At 38.6% G+C, this 21,752-nt stretch overlaps 2 protein-coding genes across 13 annotated transcripts in view; both read right to left on the bottom strand.

Moving 5' to 3' along the window:
• The window catches only part of GPRASP1 (G protein-coupled receptor associated sorting protein 1), a 62,382-nt gene extending 51,012 nt beyond the window's left edge, over positions 1-11,370 (bottom strand). For 2 of the 3 annotated variants that reach the window (XM_015127885.3, XM_077989235.1), the window contains exon 1: positions 7,595-7,766. The gene's annotated coding sequence lies outside the window, so the exon portion shown is untranslated. Of the gene's footprint in view, positions 1-7,594; positions 7,767-11,272 lie in introns of those variants that run through there. The other variant, XM_077989234.1, reaches the window with a different exon arrangement.
• ARMCX5 (armadillo repeat containing X-linked 5) lies at positions 9,088-13,726 on the bottom strand. 10 transcript variants are annotated; one of them, XM_077987360.1, is made up of 5 exons: positions 13,655-13,726; positions 13,394-13,535; positions 12,224-12,336; positions 11,741-11,786; positions 9,088-11,370 (listed from the first exon to the last, which is right to left on the bottom strand). In XM_077987360.1, the coding sequence occupies exon 5, from the start codon at positions 11,103-11,105 to the stop codon at positions 9,429-9,431; it is 1,677 nt and encodes a 558-aa protein (XP_077843486.1). In that variant the 5' UTR covers positions 11,106-11,370; positions 11,741-11,786; positions 12,224-12,336; positions 13,394-13,535; positions 13,655-13,726; the 3' UTR covers positions 9,088-9,428.
• Positions 13,727-21,752: the final 8,026 nt, after the last annotated feature.

Raw genomic sequence — 21,752 nt, 5'->3', positions numbered from 1 at the left:
AAGATTGAATTTGTGACAATAACATGGGAGATGCAATTATAAAGGAGCAGAATTTTCTATATCACTGAAACTAAGTTGGTACTAATTTAAACTTGGGTATTGTATAGTTAAGATATTAATTGTAACACCCAGAGTAACCACTGAGGAAAAAAAAAACCTGGAAAAAAATACAAAAAAAAAAAAAAAAGGAAACGAGAAGTGAATGAAAGTGATACACTTGAAAAACTATCAAATTATTTTCCACAGTGGCTTTACCATTTTATATTCCCACAAGCAATGTACAAGAGTTCCAATTTCTCCACATCCTTGCCAATACTTAGGTTCCATTAAAAAAGTATAGACATACTAGTGAGTGTGGAGTGGTGTAGCTATGGTTTTGATTTGCATTTCTTTAAAGACCAAATTTTAAAGACCAAATTTCTTTGAGCATCTTTTCATGTGCTTATTAGTCATTTGTATATCTTCTTTGGATATATGTCAATTAAAGTCCTTTGCCTAGTTTTTAATTGTGTTACTGGTCTTTTTATTGATTGGTAAAGTTATTTAAACATTAAATACCATAATTTTTGGTATACTAGAAAAATCACATTAACAGGAGTCTTAAAAAGGGAAAACCTTTGAGCCATTTTCTCTTGCTTCTTATTCACTTGGGATTTACATACCAAGGGGTAATATTCACTTAAGTTTCTGTTTAACCAAAACTTTTTACTCAAAATAAATTATTATCTGTTTAAGGAATTGAAAGATGATAAGAGAGCCCTGCTCTAGAAGCACAACCTTTTTGTGTACTTAGTCATTGTCTCACTGAGGGATGAATCTTCAGCTCTGGGCTAGGGTTTATCATCTAAGGTGCTTTGAAGAGCATAAAATTACTTCAATTATGTTATCTCAATGAAATAAATCCCCACCAGAGAACAAACAATATTGACATAGAATTCTTAATTAAACATATATATATAAATATATATACTGCTTAGGGTCACTTTAGTGCAATCAGATTATGGGATTTGCTGTAGCACAGAATGGAGTTCTAACACAGGAGATCAGATCATATGTTTGCATACACAACCATTTTCTCACTTTTCATTTTGGATCATATATTTCAGTGTGTCTAACTTTCTTCTCTGGTAAATAAATCAATTCCCCCAAAAACATTAACACCAGTGAGATCTAGACATGTTTGAAAATCCTATAAATATCATGTTAGAGAGAAAAAAGATTTCTTAGCTAAGAAAATAGAATTTCATACTTTATAGAGCCTGTTCCCACAACTTCAGGTATTCAACTAGGTCAGTAATAAGAAGACACTGCCAGGCGTGGTGGCTCATGCCTGTAATCCCAGCATTTTGGGAAGCTGAGGTAGGTGGATCACAAGGTCAGGAGTTCAAGACCAGCCTGACCAATATGGTGAGACCCCATCTCTACGAAAAATACAAAAATTAGCCGGGCATGGTGGTGCATGTCTGTAGTCCCAGCTACTCTGGAGGTTGAGGCAGGAAAATCGCTTGAACCCAGGAGGCAGAGACTGCAGTGAGCCAAGATCACACCACTGTTACTCCAGCCTGGGTGACAGAGCAAGACTCCGTGAGAAAAAAAACAAAAACAAAAAACATCATTAGTTGTGAATGAACATTAACAAAAATGTGTTAACTATATTTTACAAAATAAACTGTCAGATTTTATTTTACATAGTACAAAGATGATTGTCTAAACTGTTCTTACCACCACCAAGATGATTTAAGCTTTTACACATTTTGAATAGAAACTTCCTTCAAGAAGAGCTTAGTAATCTTAGTGTTGAAGTTTTGAATCATCGTTTATTATCATGCTAATTATCAATAACTTATAATTATCTGAAGTGTCTCAACATATTTGAAACAGCTAAAAGAATAAAAGTTCTTATAATAGTAAACTCAAGTTTGTTAGTGCTATGAGATGACTTCTATTTGCATATCAGGAATTTTGAATATTAAGTTCAGGCAAAGAAAAAATGCTTTTCTCTTCAGACAATTCTTCAGTCTCCAAAATCTTTCTAATAAGCATTTTGCTGCTTACAAATTGATTTGTATTTGTATTTGATTTTAATTTGTATTTCCAATTTGATTCTTTTCTGTGAGTTTAGAGAGCTTATTTATTGTCTTCAACATTAGTAAAAACATAAAACAAAGAGATACCATTTTCATTATCAGATTGGTAGATATGTTTAAATATGCAGGTAGTACTGCTGGTGAGTATGTGGGGAATGAGGGACTCTGATATACTGAGGAAGCATCAGATGATATAATCCCTTTGTAAGGAGATTTCTAGTGTCCACTAAAACAAAAAAAATTGCCTATGGCCCAAGACACAGCAAAGAGGGACACAGTCCTCTGCGGAACAAGAAAGGGAAGAGAAAAGGGTAAGAGTAAGGGTGGGGACACAGAAAAGTCAGAGATGTTATTCTAATAAAGATTCCACTACATGTAAGGATACATCAAAAGTGGGGGAAAAACATTATTATTCCATAACAGCACGTATACATAAAATTTTTTAAAAATTAAATTGCTTTGTTTAGGGAATATGGAGGCTTTGGTGACACTGTGGCAGAGTGTTAGTCGAGTAGTGGAGAAAGAAACTAGATTGCAATTGTGTGAGGACTGGGTAGGAGATAAGAAAGCAGAAACAACAAATGCGGAAAACTTGATTATTCTGAAAGGGTAGAGAGAAAGATAACTGGAAAAGTGTAAGTTTAGTGTTGGGAAAAGGATATTTTTCCTCCCGAGGTAAAAATGAGTATATGTTCCATGCAGATATGGAGAAACCTATAAAAATAGTGGGGTTAAAATACAGGAGAATGTAAATAAGCAGGAAAGCGAAAGTCCCTAAGAAGAAGCAAACACTGACAGAAATGAAGAGAAAAAAAATACAGTTTTATAATAATAGTAGGAAACTTCAAACCCCACACTTAAAAATGAACAGAGCATCTAGACTCGAGATCAATAAAGAGATACAGAACTTGAACAGTGGTACACATCAACTAGGCCTAACAGACATATATAGAACTCTGAACCAAACAATAGCAAAAACACATTCTTCTAAAATAAGTCTCAATGAACTTTATAAGACTGATATCATGTGAAATATCTTCACTGACAATGGATGAAGCTAGGAATCAACGCCAGAAAGAAAAATAAAAAATTCACATATATATGGAGATTAAACACCACACTTTTAAATAACCAATGGGTCAAAGAAGAAATCACAAGGAAAATCAGAAAATACTCAGAAATGAATAAAAACAAAAACAGCATAACTAAACTTATGGGATGCAGCAAAAGCAGTAGTCAGAGAGAAGTTTATACTATAAACACCTACATTAAAAAATAAGAAAGATCTCAAATCAATTACCTAACTTTACACCTTGAGGAACTAGAAAAAGAAGAGCAAACGAAACCCATAGCTAACTGAAGGAAGGAAATAATAAAGATTTGAGTAGAAATAAACAAAATAGAGAATGGAAAAACAGTAAAAAGAATCAATGAAACCAAAAGTTGGTTCTTCAAAAAGATAAAGAAAATTGACAATCTTTTAGCTAGAGACAAAAAAGAAGACACAAATATCTAAAACCAGAAAGGGGGAACATTATTACCAGCCACACAGAAATTTTAAAAGGTTAAAAGTACACAATGAACATTTATACACCAACAAATTAGATAACTTAGATGAAATCAACAAATTCTTAAAAACACATGTAAATTATATAAACTGACTCCAAATCTGAATAGAAAAGACACTGAACTGAATAGAAAATCTCAACTGACCCATAAATAGTGAGGAAACTGGACCAGTAATCAAAAACTTCCCCAAAAAGAGAATTCCAGGACCAGATGGTTTCACTAGACAATTCCAACAAACATAAAGACTTTGAGTCAACAACAATCCTTCTCAAGCTCTTCCAAAAAGTAGAAGGGGGAACATCTTCTAACTAATTCTATGGAGCCAGCATTACTCTGATACCAAAACCAGATGAAGACATCACAAGGAAACATTACATACCAATATCCCTTATGAATATAGATGCAAAAATTATCAACAAAATCCCAGCACAACAAATCCAACAGCATATTAAAAAGATTATATACCATGATCAAGTGGGATTTATCCTAGAAATGCAAGGGTGGTCAACATAAGAGAGTCAAACAACGTAACATACCACTTGAATAGAACAAAAAAGTCTGCACATGATCACCTCTGTTGATACAAAAAAGATATCTGATAAAACCTGATACCCTTTTACGATACCCTCGTAAAATTAGGCAGAGAAAGGAACTTCCTTACCACGATAAAAGACATTTACAAAAATCCCACAGCTAATATCATATTCAATAGTAAGGAAAGATCAGGAACAAGACACGCATGCCCATTTTCAGCACTGTTATTCAAGTTACAGCCAGAGCAATTAGACTAGAAAAAGAAATACATGGTAACCACATAAGAGAAAAGAAGATAAAGTATTTCTATTTGTGGAAGACATGACCCTATAGAGAGAAATTTCAAAAGAATCCACAAAAAAGCTACTAGAGTGAATAAATTCAGCAAAGTTGCAGGTGACAAAATCAACACACACACATATCAGTTATGTTTCTATACACCAGCAATGAACAATCTGAAAAAGAAAGAAAATAATTCCATTTACAATAGCATACAAAAGAATAAAATACCTAGGAATAAATTTAAGGAGGTGAACAACTTACATACCTAAAACTATAAACTATTGCTAAAAGAAGTCAAAGACCAAAATAAATGGAAAGGCATTATGTGTTTATAGATTGGAAACTAAATATTATAAAGAGGGCAATACCTCCAAGCAAAATTTCAATCTGAAAATTCCAAAGACTTTTTTGTATCAGTGGAAAAGCTGACTCTAAAATTGACATGGAATGGAAACGGACTCAGAAAAACAAAAACAATCTTGAAGCAGAAGAACAAAGTTGGAGCACATACGTTTCCTGATTTCAAAATGTACTACAAAACTACTGTAATCAAAATTCTGCAGTACTTGATGAGATACAGAGGTCTAGTTTCATTCTTCCGTATATGGATATCTAGGTTTCCTAGCACAACTCAAAATGGATTATACACCTAAATCTAACTATGAAACTACTAGAAAAAGAAAATATAGGAGAAATGCTTCAGGACATTGGTCTGGGCAAAGATTTTATGGATAAGACCTCAAAAGCACAGGCAAAATAGCAAAAATAGACAAATGGGATTATATCAAACTAAAAAGCTTCTGCACAGCAAAAGAAACAGAGAGTGAAGAGACAATCTACAGAATGGGAGAAAATATTTGCAAACTATTCATCTGACAAGGGACTAATATCCAGAATATATAGTCATGTATTGCTTAACCATGGGGATAAATTCTAAGAAATGTGTCCTTAGGCATTTTCATCATCATGAGACTATTATAGATGCAGATTTTCTTAAGCTCTTCTAAAAGTGGAAGAACAAGAAAGCTCTTCTACTTAGAAGAAGAAAAGTACTACTTACAAATACCTAGATGGTATAGCCTACTACATACCTATGCTGCATAGTGTAGCCTATTGCTCCTAGGCTGCACACCTATATAGAATGTTATTGTATGGAATAATGCAGGCAACTGTAAGACAGTGGTAAATATTCACGTATCTAATCATATAAAAGGTACAGCAAAAATTTGGTATTATATTCTTATGGGACCACTGTCATACATGCAGTCCATCATTGACTGAAACATTGTATAGAACATGACTACACAAGGAACTCAAACAACTAAACAACAAAAACACAAATAATTCAATTTAAAAATTGGTAAATGATCTGAATAGGCATTTCTCAAAAGAAGACATACCAGTGGCCAAAAATTATATGAAAAAACACTCAACATCACTAATCATCAGGGAAATGCAAATCAAAACCACAATGAGATATCTCACCCCAGATGGCTATTGTCAAAAAGACAAAAAAAAAAAAAAAAAAAAATAACAAATGCTGGTATGGATGTAGAGAAAATGGAACTCTTATACATTGTTGGTGGGAATGTAAATTAGTAAAGCCATTATGGAAAACAGCATGGAGATTTCTCAATAAACTAAAAATAGAACTACCATATGATCCAGCAATCTTACTGCTGGGTATGTATCAAAAAGAAAGGATATCAGTATATCAAAGAGATATCTGCACTCTCATGTTTATTGCAGCACTATTCACAATAGCCAAGATATGGAATCAACATAAGTACCCATAAACAGATGCAAGGATAAAAAAATATATACACAACAGACCACCATTCAGCCATAACAATGAAATAAATCCTGTCATTGGTGAAAACATGGATGAACCTGGAGGACACTATGTGAAATAAGCCAGGCACAGAAAGATAAATACCACATATTATCATTCACATGTGGAAGCTAAAAAAGCTCATCTCATAGAAGTAGAGTATAGAATAGTGGTTACTATTAGGATGGTGCAAAAGTAACTGTGTTTTTTTTTTTTTTTTCCGATTAAAAGTTAAGAGAATATAGGGAAAGGAATGGGGAGGGAAAGGTTGGCTAACAGATACAAAATTGCAGCAAGATAGGAGGAATAAGTTCTAATGATCTATAGCAACGTAGGGTGACATAATTAACAATAAATAATTGTATATTTTCAAATAGCGAGAAAAGATTTTGAATGCTCCCAAAATAAAGAAATGATCAATGTTTGAGGTGATAGACACACGAATTACTCTGATGTTTAAAACTATAAAACTTTTAGAAGAAAACACAGGGGTCTCTTTGTGACCTTGAATTTGGCGATGAATTCTTAGATATGACACCAAAAGCATCAGCAACAAAAGAAAAAATAGATAAACTGGGCTTCATTGAAATTAAAAACTTTTGCACATCAAATGACACCATCAAAAGTGAAAAAATCTACAGAACAGGAGAAAATATTTGCAAATCATATAGCTAATAAGGGGTATGTATCCAGAACACATATATTTTAAAACTCCTATAATGCAACAATAACCAAAAACACAATTAAAAATGAGCAAAGAACTTAAACATACATTACTTCAAAAAATATACACAAATGGCCAATAAGCACATGAAAAGATGCTCAACATCATTAAGACTTTTGGAAATGCAAATTAAAACCACAATGATATACCACTTCACACCTACTAAGATGGCTATTTAAAAAATAATGGAAAATAACAAGTGTCAGCAAGAATGTGGATAAATTGGAACCCTTGCATATTGCTGATGGGAATGTAAAATGGTACAGGCACTGTGGAAAACAGCTTGGCAATTCCTCAAAAAGCTAAACATATCATACAACCCAGCAATTCCACATCTAGGTATATACCCAAAAGAATTTAAATCAGGGACTCAAACAGATACTTGTACTCCAATGTTCACTGCAGCAATATCCATAACAGCCAAAAGATGGAAACAACCTAAGTGTCCATCAACAGATGACACCTCAAGAACAATCTAGGAGATGACTTCGCATCCCACAATTCCCATCCAAGGAGAGACCATCAACTTTGTGCTTTGACGCAAATACATACACACCCCACACTCACCCTTCTCTTTAGCTGATGTTGGAAAATTCCATAGCCATCAACTGATTAAGTGTGTGCTCCACAGGGCATTTGAGACACAGAATTATTTCCAAAGGGTCTGGTCCAATTGTATTTTGATGATCTCCAACACTGAGAGTAGTACCCACAGCTGGTATTACAGGCTACAGGAGTTCTGTGGATTAAAAGATGTTATAAAGAACTTCAAAAATCATCTAAATTGAAGTTTCACATTGCAAAAAAACTACCTTGCTTGTTCTCTTAATGCACAAGTGTAGCTAATTGTGCTTCATTTAAACTTTTAGACGTACGGCAATAGATTCACACTTGATCCTAGTAGAAATTAAACCAGAGATAGCTATTAAAAGTAGGGATCTATTACACCATATTGAGATTTTCCACTTCAGACCTTCCCTTAAATGCATAAAAAGTTAGGAGAGGAAGGTCAACAGAAAGACCACCATTTGTATATTGATCCTAATATTTATATTTCCCAATTCTGGGCAGTAAATTAACAGTAAAAGAGGCAGGGGGTAAAAGAGGCAGAGGTGACCCCAAAATCCTAAACTATACATTGTCATTCTATTCCACAAACCCTTGCAGAGAACCTAGCTTTTGTTAAGAATAAACAGGACAAGCTTAGTATAGACAACATGGCTTCAGTTCTATAAACTATGCAAATACACAGAACAGTGGGTTTTATGAGAATTAATTTCTCCCTAACTACTCATTTCTACAGGAATTCGGTATCCTGTGGCTATACCACACATAGAGCTGAGCTCTGACCAAAAAGAATCAGCACAAACAAGGGGCTGCTACCAACTGTGATACAAATCACCAAGTCCAAACATTGGCCAGAAAACAAAGGCAAGGAGTAAACAGTCACCAGGATGAGACAGACGAGATTATCTATGAAGCAGTTTCAGTGGGTAATCCCCAGAAAGACTCTCCTCTGAGGCCCAGGACTTCAAGGGGAGAGAATCACAGACGAAGCAGTAAATCTGATACCCCTGGATAGGGAGGGAGCTGTTGAAGGCACAGTGGGGCTGGGTCCCTTCAGAACCACACTTCCTGTGCAGCTGTCCATGGCTTACTGAATAGGGGTGAGAACCAGGAATCCTCTTGGGGTTAAAAAGCTTCAAGGCATCCTGATGAGACATTTTATGTGAAAACCTGAGCACAAGTTCTGGAACTGAGACTACAGTGAAAGCATCTGTGGTTCCTCCTTACTCCCTTCCCCAGAGTTGCCCAGATAGGGCTTCATTCCTCATCTGAAGCCCTATCAGTAGGAGCCTACAGACAGCTAATAGCACAGTCCTGTCTTCATGCATAGAGTGATTCTACTCCTTGAGTATGTTGAAACTAAATAATCTGTCAATGTGAACTTGTTTTGTTTGTGCCCCACTACAGACACACAGGCAGTGTTCTTCATCATCTTTATGCTCTCTGTGCTTTATCCCCCAAGACTAGATTTCAACTGAAGAACTAGGACAATATTTTCACCAGTTTCAGCATGCAACTTTATTAATAACATGTAAATAAAATCTCAAAAGAATACACTTATATCAATATAAAGCACAGACGTATAGCTTACTCAGGATGAATAGATTCATTATCAGGTCACGTTGCAGAAATACTAAAAATATCTCAATTTATATTATATAGCACAATAAAAATCAGCACATGTTCAGGATCTCAAGATTAATTGGTATCCATAAAATTGCCTCCCTCAATCAACATGGAAAACATGAGTATTGAATTTATAATTATAATATGCATTGGTTTCATATTGCAACTCCAAAAAACTGTTTGAGGCTTTATGAGAACAGAGGGGTATTCAGAGTTTGAGTATTAATCTTATGACTTTATCTCTCACTTCAGGATCACTGTGCTCTGCTAAGTCTTGGAGTTTCCGACCAAACTGTTTTGCTTCCTGGAATATTGAAATAAGCTCAGATTTAGTGAACTTTTCCTTGGTAAACAGCTTCACCTTTGTTTTGAACTGAAAATTTATATTCTCAAATATTTCAATAATATTAAGAATATTGGCCTTTGACTCATGCTTGTTAAAGGGTGCAACCAATGATGACAGTACTTTGGCACTGATCAATTCTCTTGTATTGGCACAATTTTTAGACAAACACGAAAACACTTTTAAAACATAAAACTTGGTTTTGACACTTCCCTTGTTTAACAAGGTGAGAAAATCTGGAATATAACTGGTAATCACATAGTGATCGTCAAATTTTACACTCAAGTGCCCTAGTAATTTCAGTCCAGCCAGCTGCACAGGGGAGTTCAAAGGGCAAGAGACTATGTCTTTACAAACTTGATGTATATAGGATTCCCCTGATTTTGGTTCTTCAGAAGACTCAGAGCTGTCATCCACTATACTTAAAGCTCTAGGGTGTTCTTTAACATTGGCATTATTGACCAAGTTTTCAATCATAACAGTAATACCTACATCATGAATTATATCTTGAGTAAATGGATAAGCAGGACTGATGCCCATTATCATTGTAGCTATTTCATGAATGAAAGGATCCTTGGTTAACTTAAGGAGGGCAACAAGTTTATCAAACTCTTTAGGCTCTAAACTAAAGCCACGTGATTTGCAGTGGCAGGCCTTCGGATTAGGCCCATACTTTTCCCTTTGCCTAATCTCTTTTTTTATCTCAGTTAAGGTCTGGTAATAAGGCCCATGATAAGGTGGGATCTTGGTCAAAGGTCGAATCCCCAGAGGAGTTTCAATCAAAGTCTCAACCAGGGTCCAGTTTCCTTCTGGAGGCAAGGATTGCTCCCCTCCCTCAATTGGAACTAGGACAATATACCTGGCCCTTGACCATGCTATTGCCTTTTGTTTTATAGTAAGTGTGGGTTTGTGTGCGGGCTTGGGCTTTTCCTGGATCTTAGGTAGGGGCTTATAAACTTGAAGAGAGGTCTCTTCTTCAGGCCAGAACCAAGAACCTACACTAGACTCTTCTCCAGTCCAGAACCAGGAGCATATATTTTCTTCATCCTCATCACTGGATTTCATCCCAATGCTGGCCTCTTCCCTTCTGTCAGGTCTGGACCCAGTATTGGCCTTATCATGTGACTTGGCATAGGACCTAATATTTGCCTCAATGACAGCAACAACCTTGACTTCAGATTTGGTTACAGCACTGACCCCAGACATAGGCATGGCCTTTGACTTAGTTTGTGGCACTATACTGCGTTCTGCCAGGGGTTTTGTCTTAGTCTCAACCATGACTCTACTCTTAGTTGTATCTTCCATCTTGCTCACCTCCCTTGTCACAGCCATAGCCTCCCTGTAGGTCACTTTATGCATCCTGGTCATTGCTCCATCACCAGCTTTGGCCTGGGTCACTGATTCTGTTTTCAGTTCTGCCTCAGCCACTGCCTTGGCCTGGGTTTTACCATTCACTCTAGCAGTGGCAGGACCACTGATTCCATCTTGCAGGCCAGCCTCAGCCTTTCCTCTAGCCCTTGCTTCTGTCCCAGAGTCAACCATGTTCCAAGTTTAAGGTAAGGACAAGTTATATACCCCCAACCCCTGTCTCAGCCTTGACTGAAGGTCTGTCCCGGTTGGTGTTTTCATACAAAGTCCAGTAGTCACTCTGTCCCCTTTCCAACTACAGGCTCTGCCAGTGATATAGAAAACATGCAGAGGAAGCTCACTCAAGGTAGGGAAGGATGGCTGTGCATGGGCCCAGCCCTGTAGAGGGTGGTGGTCTTCAGCCACTCCAAGGCCACCAGATCTGCCACTGAAGTAGGACCTAGGGGTGGAGGAAGGAAATTGGGCTTTGAGTCTCTTTCAATTTTTTTCTCCTCATGCTGATTAGCACAGGGAGACAGGAGAATATGGAGATTCAGTGCTTGGTGGGAGAGGTAGGTAATTAGCGAACTCTCTCTCCCTTCATTTCACCCACTCCCTACACTTCCAAGTGCTATCAACCTTCTTTCCAGTCACCAAACAGGAGCATAAGGAGTAGGAAAACTGGAGGAGAAGGTGAGGAATCCCTTTAGTGGTTCTTGACCCCTGCTAGAGCCAAGCAGCTCTCCACCACTCCATCCTACAGGTCTACCCAGGCAATCCCCATACTCATACCAACCTGCACTGATCTGGAGTAACTTTCTCCTCCTTACCTTGCTTCCAATGGTGACAAGCCCTACAGCAGATCTACAGGCAGACCTATGGACAAATAAACAAACAGGAGAATGTGGAAACTGATCTCCTGGTGACAGACCTTGGTCCCTGGCCCCGATTCTTGCCTTTCCAGATACATTTTGTCTAGTGTTTCCCTCCTCCTAGTCCCCTCTCCCCCACTGCTTTGTTTCAGGGCTACTTCTCCTTCTCCTCCCTATTGCCCACCATCTTCCTCTTCAGTGATTGCCCTAGAATGTCCCTCATTCAGATTAGACTAGGCTTAAGCACGAGAGCAGGACAAGCAAGTGGAGAGTGAGAAAGGCAGGTCTTAGTATTCTGTATCCCCACAACTTACCAAGACTCCCAACTAAATCAGCAGCAGCAGGGGGTGGGGCGGATGGGCATAACTAGTAAAATGACAAAACAGAAGAGATGGAACTCTCTAGTCAAAGTTGCTCCCGTCCCTGTACCTTTACACCAACCTTAACAGATACAGGGCAATTTTCTCTTCTTTGTAATTTCCTAGTTTTAAGTTGGGTGACCATTTAACAAAACTTCACAACTGACAGTTCCACAGACCGGTGGACAGATCTACCTACAGGGATGCACAAAAACAGAGACCAATAAATGAAGACACAGGAGACAGTTGAGGTTGTCTTTGGTAGAGACCAGCACCCAGGGCACAGATTCTTTCTGGATACAGATACCTGTTCGGCAAACATTTTCTATCTCCCCTTTTTCTCCCACTCCTAAATCTTCAAGCCCCTCTGCTCTATTCTCAAAGTCTGACAATTCCTATACAGAGACAACTCAAACATCCCTACAGGGTAGTAGTAGTGGTGTCAACAGGGATGAAATGCCTAGACAAACCACGGAGGCTGGGAAAAAAATGAAAAGTATTTATTTCCATATTTTATCTGGGTTCCTATGTTTCCTTCCTCTCTCCCAAAGCCTATCATTTTCTGCAACATAATGCGGGTAAGGGAGGACATGTTAGGAAAGCTGGCAGAGAGTTCTGGAGGCTCCCTTACACTCCTGCCTACTGTAATCTTAGCCATCTACAACCTCCAAGTACTGCCTCCAAGTACTGCCCACTCTGTAAAAACCATGCCAATTTTCTTTTCCTTCTCCTCTCCCCTTGTGGTCTGCTGTCCCCTACAGATCTGTACAGAAACATGGAGTGCTGCAAACTTAGGAACAGATCTACACATACACACCCAAAGAACAAATGAAAGACAGAGAGAGACAGACGTGGTTATTAACGGTCAGACCAGTAACCAAGACATGAGGCCCTTTTCGAATACAGAGCCTTGATTATCAAACATTTACAACCTCTTTTTACATTCTCTCTCTCTCAGGGCTCCCCAGACAACTGTCCTCGCCTATGGAAGCAGCCCTCTCTTCCTCTTATCTAGTCTGCCTTTTCCCTGCTAGAAGCTGCAACCTTTTTCTTCCCAAACATGGTCTGAGGTGACCGAGTGTATGGAAATCAAGCTAGCAAAAGGCAGATCATTTTTTTTTTCTTGTTGTGTGCCATTCCTATTACCCGTCTCTCTCTCCTCACCGCCCGCCCCCCATGACCAGGTCGCGTAACCAGTGTTCACCTCCGATAGCCACATCCACCCCCAAGCAATGCCCACTTTCTCACCGACCTTCTCTGCTTGGATCAGAGGTAGTTTTCTTGTTTCCTTGCCTCGAGGTGCTGTGTCATACAGCAGCAGGAACAGACAGTCAGACACAAGGACTCGAGGCAATGGCGGCGGCTGTGTATGGGTACTGACCCGGCACCTGGGACTCAAGACGAGATAACCGCTTTATCAGATTAAAGACTGCGATTGGCAAACTGTTGTCAATTTTGGTATTCTTTTCTCCTTCCTGTTCCCAGGGCTCCTCAGAACCTCGAGCGTAGTTACCATTTAACATCTACCTTGTCCTCCGCAGACGAGGTTCTTCCTCGTCCGGGTTACCCACATCGGCAGTGGGAGGAGCTACAGCGTAGTTTATGGGGATCCGGCTTATGGAAGCGGAGTGATATCAGGCTTTGTCTAGCGCCGCGACTCTTTCTGTAGGCGGGCTCCGGGCCCTGTACCCTGTGGCCGCTTCAGGTATTGGAATGCGCAGGGGCGAGTTCCGGATATAGGGAAAACGGCGCTGGAACAAGAGAGGCATACAAATACCAGAGTGTTTCTGTATTAGTTTCCCTTTTGCGGGAGCTCCCCGCAGCAAGCCTACCGTTCTTTCCTGAACTGAAATGCACACTGGTTTTCAGCTGTGGTGTCAGGAAATCTCTTCTGGCCGACAGGAGGAAGTGTTCCAGTCTTTAGAAGTTCATCTCTCCAAACACAGAGGCCCACTGAAATGGGCGGTCTCGGGGTGGGGCCCAAGGTAGGGAAGTCGGCAAAGAGAGTCAAGACTAAGATAGGAGAATACGTACTAATCGATTCCGCAAACTTTGTGTTCCTTCGAGTCCCCCCTCCCAGCCCTTAATTTTCGTTTTCTTTTCTTTTCTTTTTTTTTTTTTAAGTTCTGGGATACATGTGCAGGATGTGCACGTTTGTTAAATAGGCAAACGTGTGCCATAGTGGCTTGCTGCACCAATCAACCTATGACCTAGGTATTAAGCCTGGCATGCATTAGCTATTTTTCCTAAGGCTTTCCCTCCCCCCACCCCACCCCCTGACAGGTCCCAGTGTGTGTTGTTCCCCTCCCTGTGTCCATGTGTTCTCATTGTTCAGCTTCCACTTATAAGTGAGAACATGCAGTATTTGTTTTTCTGTAGCTGCATTAGTTTGCTGAGGATAATGGCTTCCAGCTCCATCCATGTCCCTACAGAGGACATGATCTCATCCTTTATTATGGCTGCATGATATTTCATCGTGTATATGTACCACATTTTCTTAATCCTATCATTGATGGGCATTTGGGTTGATTCCACGTCTTTGCTATTGTGAATAGTGTAGCAATGAATATAGGTGTGCATGTATCTTTGTAATAGAATGATTTATATTCCTTTGGTATATGCCCAGTAATGGGATTGCTGGGTCAAATGGTATTTCTGGTTCTAGATCTTTGAGGAATTGCCACACCGTCTTCCACAATGGTTGAACTCATTCACATTCCCACCAACAGTGTAAAAGTGTTCCCATTTCTACGCAACGTTGCCAGCATCTCTTGTTTCTTAACTTTTTAATAATTGCCATTCTGACCGGTGTGAGATGGTATCTCATTGTGATTTTGATTTGCATTTCTCTAATGATCAGTGATGTTGAGCTTTTTTCCATGTGTTTGTTGGCCGCATAAATGTCTTCTTTTGAGAAGTGTCTGTTCATGTCCTTTGCCCACTTTTTAATGGTGGTGTTTTGTTCTTGTAAATTTAAGTTCCTTGTAGATTCTGGATATTAGACCTTTGTCAGATAGATAGACTGCAAAAATTTTCTCTTCTGTAGGTTACCTGTTCACTCTGATGATAGTTTTTCTGTGCAGAAGCTCTTTAGTTTAATTAGATCCCATTTGTCAAATTTTGCTTTTGTTGCAATTGCTTTTGGCAATTTCGTCATGAAATCTTTGCCCGTGCCTATGTCCTGAATGGTATTGCCTAAATTTTCTTCCAGAGTTTTTAGTTTTGGGTTTTACATTTAAGTCTTTAATCCATCTTGAGTTAAATTTTGTATAAGGTGTAAGCAAGGGGTCAAGTTTCAGTTTTCTACATATGGCTAGCCAGTTTTCCCAACACCATTTATTAAATAGGTAATCCTTTCTGCATTGCTTGTTTTTATCAGGTTTATCGAAGATCAGATAGCTGTATATGTGCAGTCTTATTTCTGAGTTCTCTATTCTGTTCGACTGGTCTGTGTGTCTGTTTTTGTACCAGAACCATGCAGTTTTGGTCACTGTAGCCTTGTAGTATAGTTTGAAGTCAGGTAGTGTGATGCCTCCAGGTTTGTTCTTTTTACTAGGATTGTCTTGGCTATATGAACTCTTTTTTGGTTCTGCATGAATTTTAAAAGTTTCTTCTAATTCTGTGAGAAATGTCAATGGTAGTTTGATGGTAGTAGCACTGAATCTATAAATTACTTTGGGCAGTATGACCATTTTCATGATATTGATTCTTCCTATCCATGAGCATGGAATGTTTTTCTATCTGCTTGTTTCCTCTCTGATTTCCTTGAGCAGTGGTTTGTAGTTCTCCTTGAAGGGGTCCTTTATTTCCCTTGTTAGCTGTATTCCTAGTTATTTGATTTTCTCTGTACCAATTGTGAATGGGAATTCATTCATGATATGGCTCTCTGCTTGTCTGTTGTTGGTGTATAGGAATGTATGTGACTTTGGCACACTGACTTTGTATTCTGAGACTCTGCTGAAGTTGCTTATCAGCTTAAGGAGCTTTTGGGTGGAGACAGTGGGGTTTTCTAGATATAGGATCATGTCATCTGCAAACACAGACAATTTGACTTCTCTCTTCCTATTTGAATATCCTTTATTTATTTCTCTTACCTGATTTCCCTAGCCAGAACTTCCAATACTATGTTGAGTAGGAGTGATGGGAGAGGGCATCATTGTCTTGTGCCGGTTTTCAAGGGGAATGCTTCCAGCTTTTGCCCATTCAGTGTGATGTTGGCTGTAGGTTTATCATAAATGGTTCTTATTATTTTGAGATATGTTCCTTCAATACCTGGTTTATTTCTTTCTCTTGCCTGATTGCCCTGGCCAGAACCTCCAATTAGACAGATCAGCGAGACAGAAATTAACAAGGATATTTAGGACTTGAACTTAGCTCTGGATCAAGTGGAACTGACAGACATCTTCAGAACTCTCCACCCCAAAACAACAGAATATACATTCTTCTCGGTGCCATGTGGCACTTACTCTAAAATTGATCACATGGAAGTACACATTGGAAGTAAAATACTCCTCTTCAAATGCAAAGGAACTGAAATCATAACAGTCTCTCAGACCACAGTGCAATCAAATTCAAACTCAAGATTAAGAAATTCCCTCAAAACCACACAACTACATGGAAATCGAACAACCTGCTCCCGAATGACTCCTGGGTAAATAATTGAATTAAGGGAGAAATCAAGTTCTTTGAAACTAATCAGAACAAAGAGACAACATACTAGAATCTTGGATGCAGCTAAAGCATTGTTAGGAGGGAAATTTACAGCCCTTAATTTTCTACACGAAATGGTCAAGGTCCTGATGAGGCCGCTGGAAAGCTGATGCAGCCTGACTTGCAGATCAGTATCAAACATCCTTTCATCTTTTTTCTGTTCCTCTTACCTGAGTCTTTTCACCATTATTGCCCAGCATATGTCTTGCACTGAAATAGTCAAAGATAAAGTGGGATGGGGATGTAGGGAAAGCAGAGAGATGACATTAATACCAAACTACCCCAGTGTGTATGCGTTCCATTCTCACAGTATTTTCCCCACCTAAATATTCAGGGCCTGAGCATAGGCTTGAGAAAAACAACTCTGTACTCATGGAATAGGATTAACACCAAAATACCTTGTACTGGTGAGCCAACTCCCTCCTCATTTTGTGGGCTCCTTCGAGGCGTTACTGACCACATTTTCTGCCCCTAAAAGCCCAGTGAAGTAGAAGGAGCATCGGGACTGTGGGCTAGGGAGGAGAGGCAATTTCAGGCCAGACAGGCCCGGGGCTCTAGGGTGGTCCTCCTGTGCATTTCCTTCCCTGCTTCATGGAGCCATGCCAGGGAAGAAGGAACACCTGCTCTTAAGTGAACTCTGGGGCAAGGGCTTTCATCATGGCCTCACCGCTGCCCCTCTTCTAAAAGAAGGTAGACATAGACCTCTAATCCTAGGAAACTAATCACTGGTCTGCACCAGACTCATTCTTTCTGCCACACCGCTTTTTCTCCTTTCAAATGGTGGCTCACATTGGCATTGTGCCATCCCCACAGTTGCCCCCAAAAGAGGGCTTTTCCCTGTAAGGATCCACAGGAGGTCATAACAGTCCTCCCTCTCTGATGGCACCAGGTAGGGATGGTCTTAGCACCTCTTCCACTTTTCTGTCAGGAGAGGGGACCGCTGTTGGTGCCCTTCCTCAAGGCAGATCCCAGATCCCAGGTGCTCTCCTCAACTGCACCTTTTCTCTGAGCCCTGCACCCTTCCTAATGAATGCATGTGCTCTTTTCCTCTGAGTATATAAAACATTTTACTCTCCCTTTGAAGCGGTGGGGAGTTTGGGTTGTTAAACTGGAAGTTGCCTGAATGAAGGGCCCCTTTTTTTTCCCGTCTTGTTCAGCAATGTATCTTCAGCACATAGTAAACAATACAGTCAGTCAAGGGTTGAAGGAGGTGAGGGGCTACTGAGTCATGAGAATTCCACCGGTACCTTCCGTTTTTTGCAGATCAATGCTAATTCACAGGTGTGTCTTTGTCTCTGCTGCCTGTAACCCCAGGGCTTAGATCAGAGTCAGCCATACAGTAGCAGCTCTGATTTTAATGGAGGAAGGGAATAAGGATGTTTTAAAATATATTTTTGAAAGAAGCCTGGGATATCTTATTATCTCATATTTGTAATGAAAATTTTGGGGGATATATTTAATTTTGATTGATATTAGTGGTTTCTTTTTCTTTTTCTGTCTTCTATTCATATTCACAACTATGCATTATTAAGTTCTTCAATATATTAGCAAACACCTATGAATTCATAAAGACCAATGAACAATGATCCAGTGGAATAATATGCAAGTATATGAACAGACTCTTCACAAAAAGACACATCAGTATGTTTTAAACATTTGAGAAAATGTTTAATCTCACTAATAATAGCAAATGCAAAATATAATTACAATGGTATATTATTTCTCATCTATCAGATTAACAACAAAACTTTTGACAAATTTTATTGGAGAAAGGGTTGGAAAACTGGCACTACTGTATGTTGTTAGTGGAAATGCAAATTGTTATACCGTCTGTGATGATTATTTGGCAATTATCAATACACAAATGCACGTAGCCATAGACCAGAAATTGCACTTTAAGAATCTACCCTGGGCCGGGCGTGGTGGCTCAAGCCTGTAATCCCAGCACTTTGGGAGGCCGAGATGGGCGGATCACGAGGTCAGGAGATCGAGACCATCCTGGCTGACACGGTGAAACCCCGTCTCTACTAAAAAATACAAAAAAACTAGCCGGGCGAGGTGGCGGGCGCCTGTAGTCCCAGCTACTCGGGAGGCTGAGGCAGGAGAATGGCGTGAACCCGGGAGGCGGAGCTTGCAGTGAGCCGAGATCGCGCCACTGCACTCCAGCCTGGGCGGCAGAGCGAGACTCTGTCTCAAAAAAAAAAAAAAAAAAGAGTCTACCCTGAAGTAATATTTGCACATTGCAAAATACGGTGGATACAAGAATATTCACTGAAGATTTCTTTTAAATAATAAAAGACTGAAAATAATCGAAATATTTATCAATCTAAATATTGATCAGATTAAATAAATTATGGCATAGCTTCATGCCGTGGTGTGTTCTGTGACAGGCTTATTGATGATTGCGTTTTCCTGTTTCATTGATGACTGCCTTTTTTGCTGTAACCTCACATGGTGGAAGGGGCAAGGGGTTTCTTTGGGGCCTCTCTTATGAAGGCACTAATCCCAGTTATGAGTCTCATCACCTCCCGAAGGCCCCACCTCCTAATACCATCACTTAGGTGTACAGTTCTGTGGGTTTGTACAAACGTATGCCTAGTATAACTTCACCACCACAATCAACATACAGAACATTTCCATCACCCACCTCCCCCCACCAAATTTCCTCATGTCTCTTAGAAGTCAATCCTTCTCCCCATTCTCTATAGGCTATCTCCAATCTGTTTCTGTGCCTGTTGTTTTCCCTTTTGCAGAAATAATTATCAATAGTCCAGGGCATCTTCAACAGCCCAGTTGTCTTATAAATAGTGTGCTGTATTATAATTATCACTGCTTTTAAAATTAAAATGCTCACTGATGTAAGGTATGGAGGGCTTTGCTCAACTTCAAACCTCATGGACTGATGTTATTAAACAAATGACATTTTCTTAACAGACTGATTGCCTTCAAATTTCAGTACCATCTACTCACTAGTTGGCTGCCATTGAGTCACTTACTTCATGTCAATTTCATTTTGTGTAAAATTTGGAAGAGAAAAAAATAAAACAAAAAAGTACATTGTCCTTTGGGAGCTTAAAAAATAAACTATCTGGAGTCAGTGTATTTTAAAACTTCTTCAGCTGTTACGAGAGGAATGGTGTTAGGTGCTTTGGCCAGGTTACTTAACCTTTGTGTGCCTGGATTTCCACTTGTGTAGAATGAGGAAAATAAGTATATCTCCTTTATAGGGTTGTTGTTGTAAAGATTAAATAAAACACAACCCAGACAAAGTCCTTGAACACTGCTAGGCTCTTGTAAACACTAAAAAATGTGACCTATCATAATTACAATTTGAATTTATATAGCCTGAACTTAGTACACGTTTAAGAAGACTTAATGATCTTACTGCCGAAGTATGTCTATCAATGGATATAATTTAAAAATCATCATTCATTTTCACAATAACTGCTGTTTTATGACTTACATAATTATCTTAGGAACACTTCAGACATTTGAAAAATCCAAAGGAGAAAAGGTATCTTATATACACCTTAAAAAATGAGGATATCAGAGAATAACCTAAGTATTTTATTAGCACCAGGCTTCGTTTATCTTTTTTGGGTGGCACGCGCTATGAACAGTAAGTTGAAGCAGGGAGATTAAAAAAAAAAATGCCCTAGCTCCAAGGTTTTTACTTGGCCTTCAGCTTTTAGCCGGAAAGCCCATTGGAGATTCAAGTTGATTTTTATTGTTAAAGGAATACTCATACTTCTAATCTTACATTCTACCAATAAGAAAAGTGACTGAATGCTTTCTCTAAATACACCTCACAGCATTGCTTGAGAGCTGAAAGATCCAACACGTATTAGCAATTTTTAGTAGTAATTTTAGGTACTTCATTATCCATTCAATATTAATCACTTGGTGCATATTCTTCAGATTGTTTCTCTTTCTGTAATGTATTCTCATATATCAAAACACTCCAATGTATATACACATAAAATACATTTCTTTGCAAAATTGTGATTACCCTGTATGTAATATATTACCTTACCTGTTTTCCTTATTATGATATCTCTGGATTTTTATTTGCCATTTCATTTGGTTGAGCACATTTTCAAATGTTTATTGTATATTTACATAGTTCTTTGTGCTTTCTGTTGTTCCTATTTGCCAATTTCTCTATTTGTTAAGAGATCTTTATATGCCAAGCATATGAACCCCATGTCTTCAATATAGGTCATAAATAATTTCCTACACCTCTTTTTGTGTGTGTATGTATGTATATATGTGTGTGTGTGTGTCTATATATATGCACTTATAAATAATGTATATGCTATTTATGCACAATTTGTATATGCTATATATAGAGAAAGCTATACCAAAGACATTAATCTGTAGTTATATGTATATAAAGCCATATGTATATGTACATGTATCACTATACACAAAACATTTCAAATTTTATAGTTTTTTAATTTTAAAATGTAGTATAGTTCACTATTTAAGAGAAAATACAAACAATATACTTGAGGACATTGAAAGTCTATCCACATGATAGGATAGAAAAATACTGGGATGTTTAGTATTTCCAGGACTTGAGTCCCTGAAAAGTAATTCACGTTATTTTTTCTCTGAGGAAAGTCACTTCTAACACTTGATATGAGTCATGGTAATAAAAATGGTAGGATCAAGGGAGATAAAAAATGTATAATACCTGGAATATAGTATTTCTAAAAGTTTTAATACCCTACCCCTTACTTCAGTTTTTCTATGTCAACAAACTGTTTCTGCCTGAATGACACAGCACCTCAGGGACTAGTCATTACCCATGACCCCCAACACCTAGGCCTCTTGGTACAGGGAGCAGGATTTCACCTACACCATCATTATTTTCATCATCAATAGAGTTGTTAAGTTAG

Source organism: Macaca mulatta, chromosome X, assembly GCF_049350105.2.
Source record: "Macaca mulatta isolate MMU2019108-1 chromosome X, T2T-MMU8v2.0, whole genome shotgun sequence".
Taxonomy (NCBI): domain Eukaryota; kingdom Metazoa; phylum Chordata; class Mammalia; order Primates; family Cercopithecidae; genus Macaca; species Macaca mulatta.
Note: the sequence above shows the minus strand (reverse complement) of the source record. Positions and strands in the feature narration are given on the sequence as shown.

Excerpts from the sequence above, each read along its gene's own strand:
- ARMCX5 (XM_077987356.1), bottom strand. The coding sequence starts at position 11,105 with ATGGTTGACTCTGGGACAGAAGCAAGGGCTAGAGGAAAGGCTGAGGCT.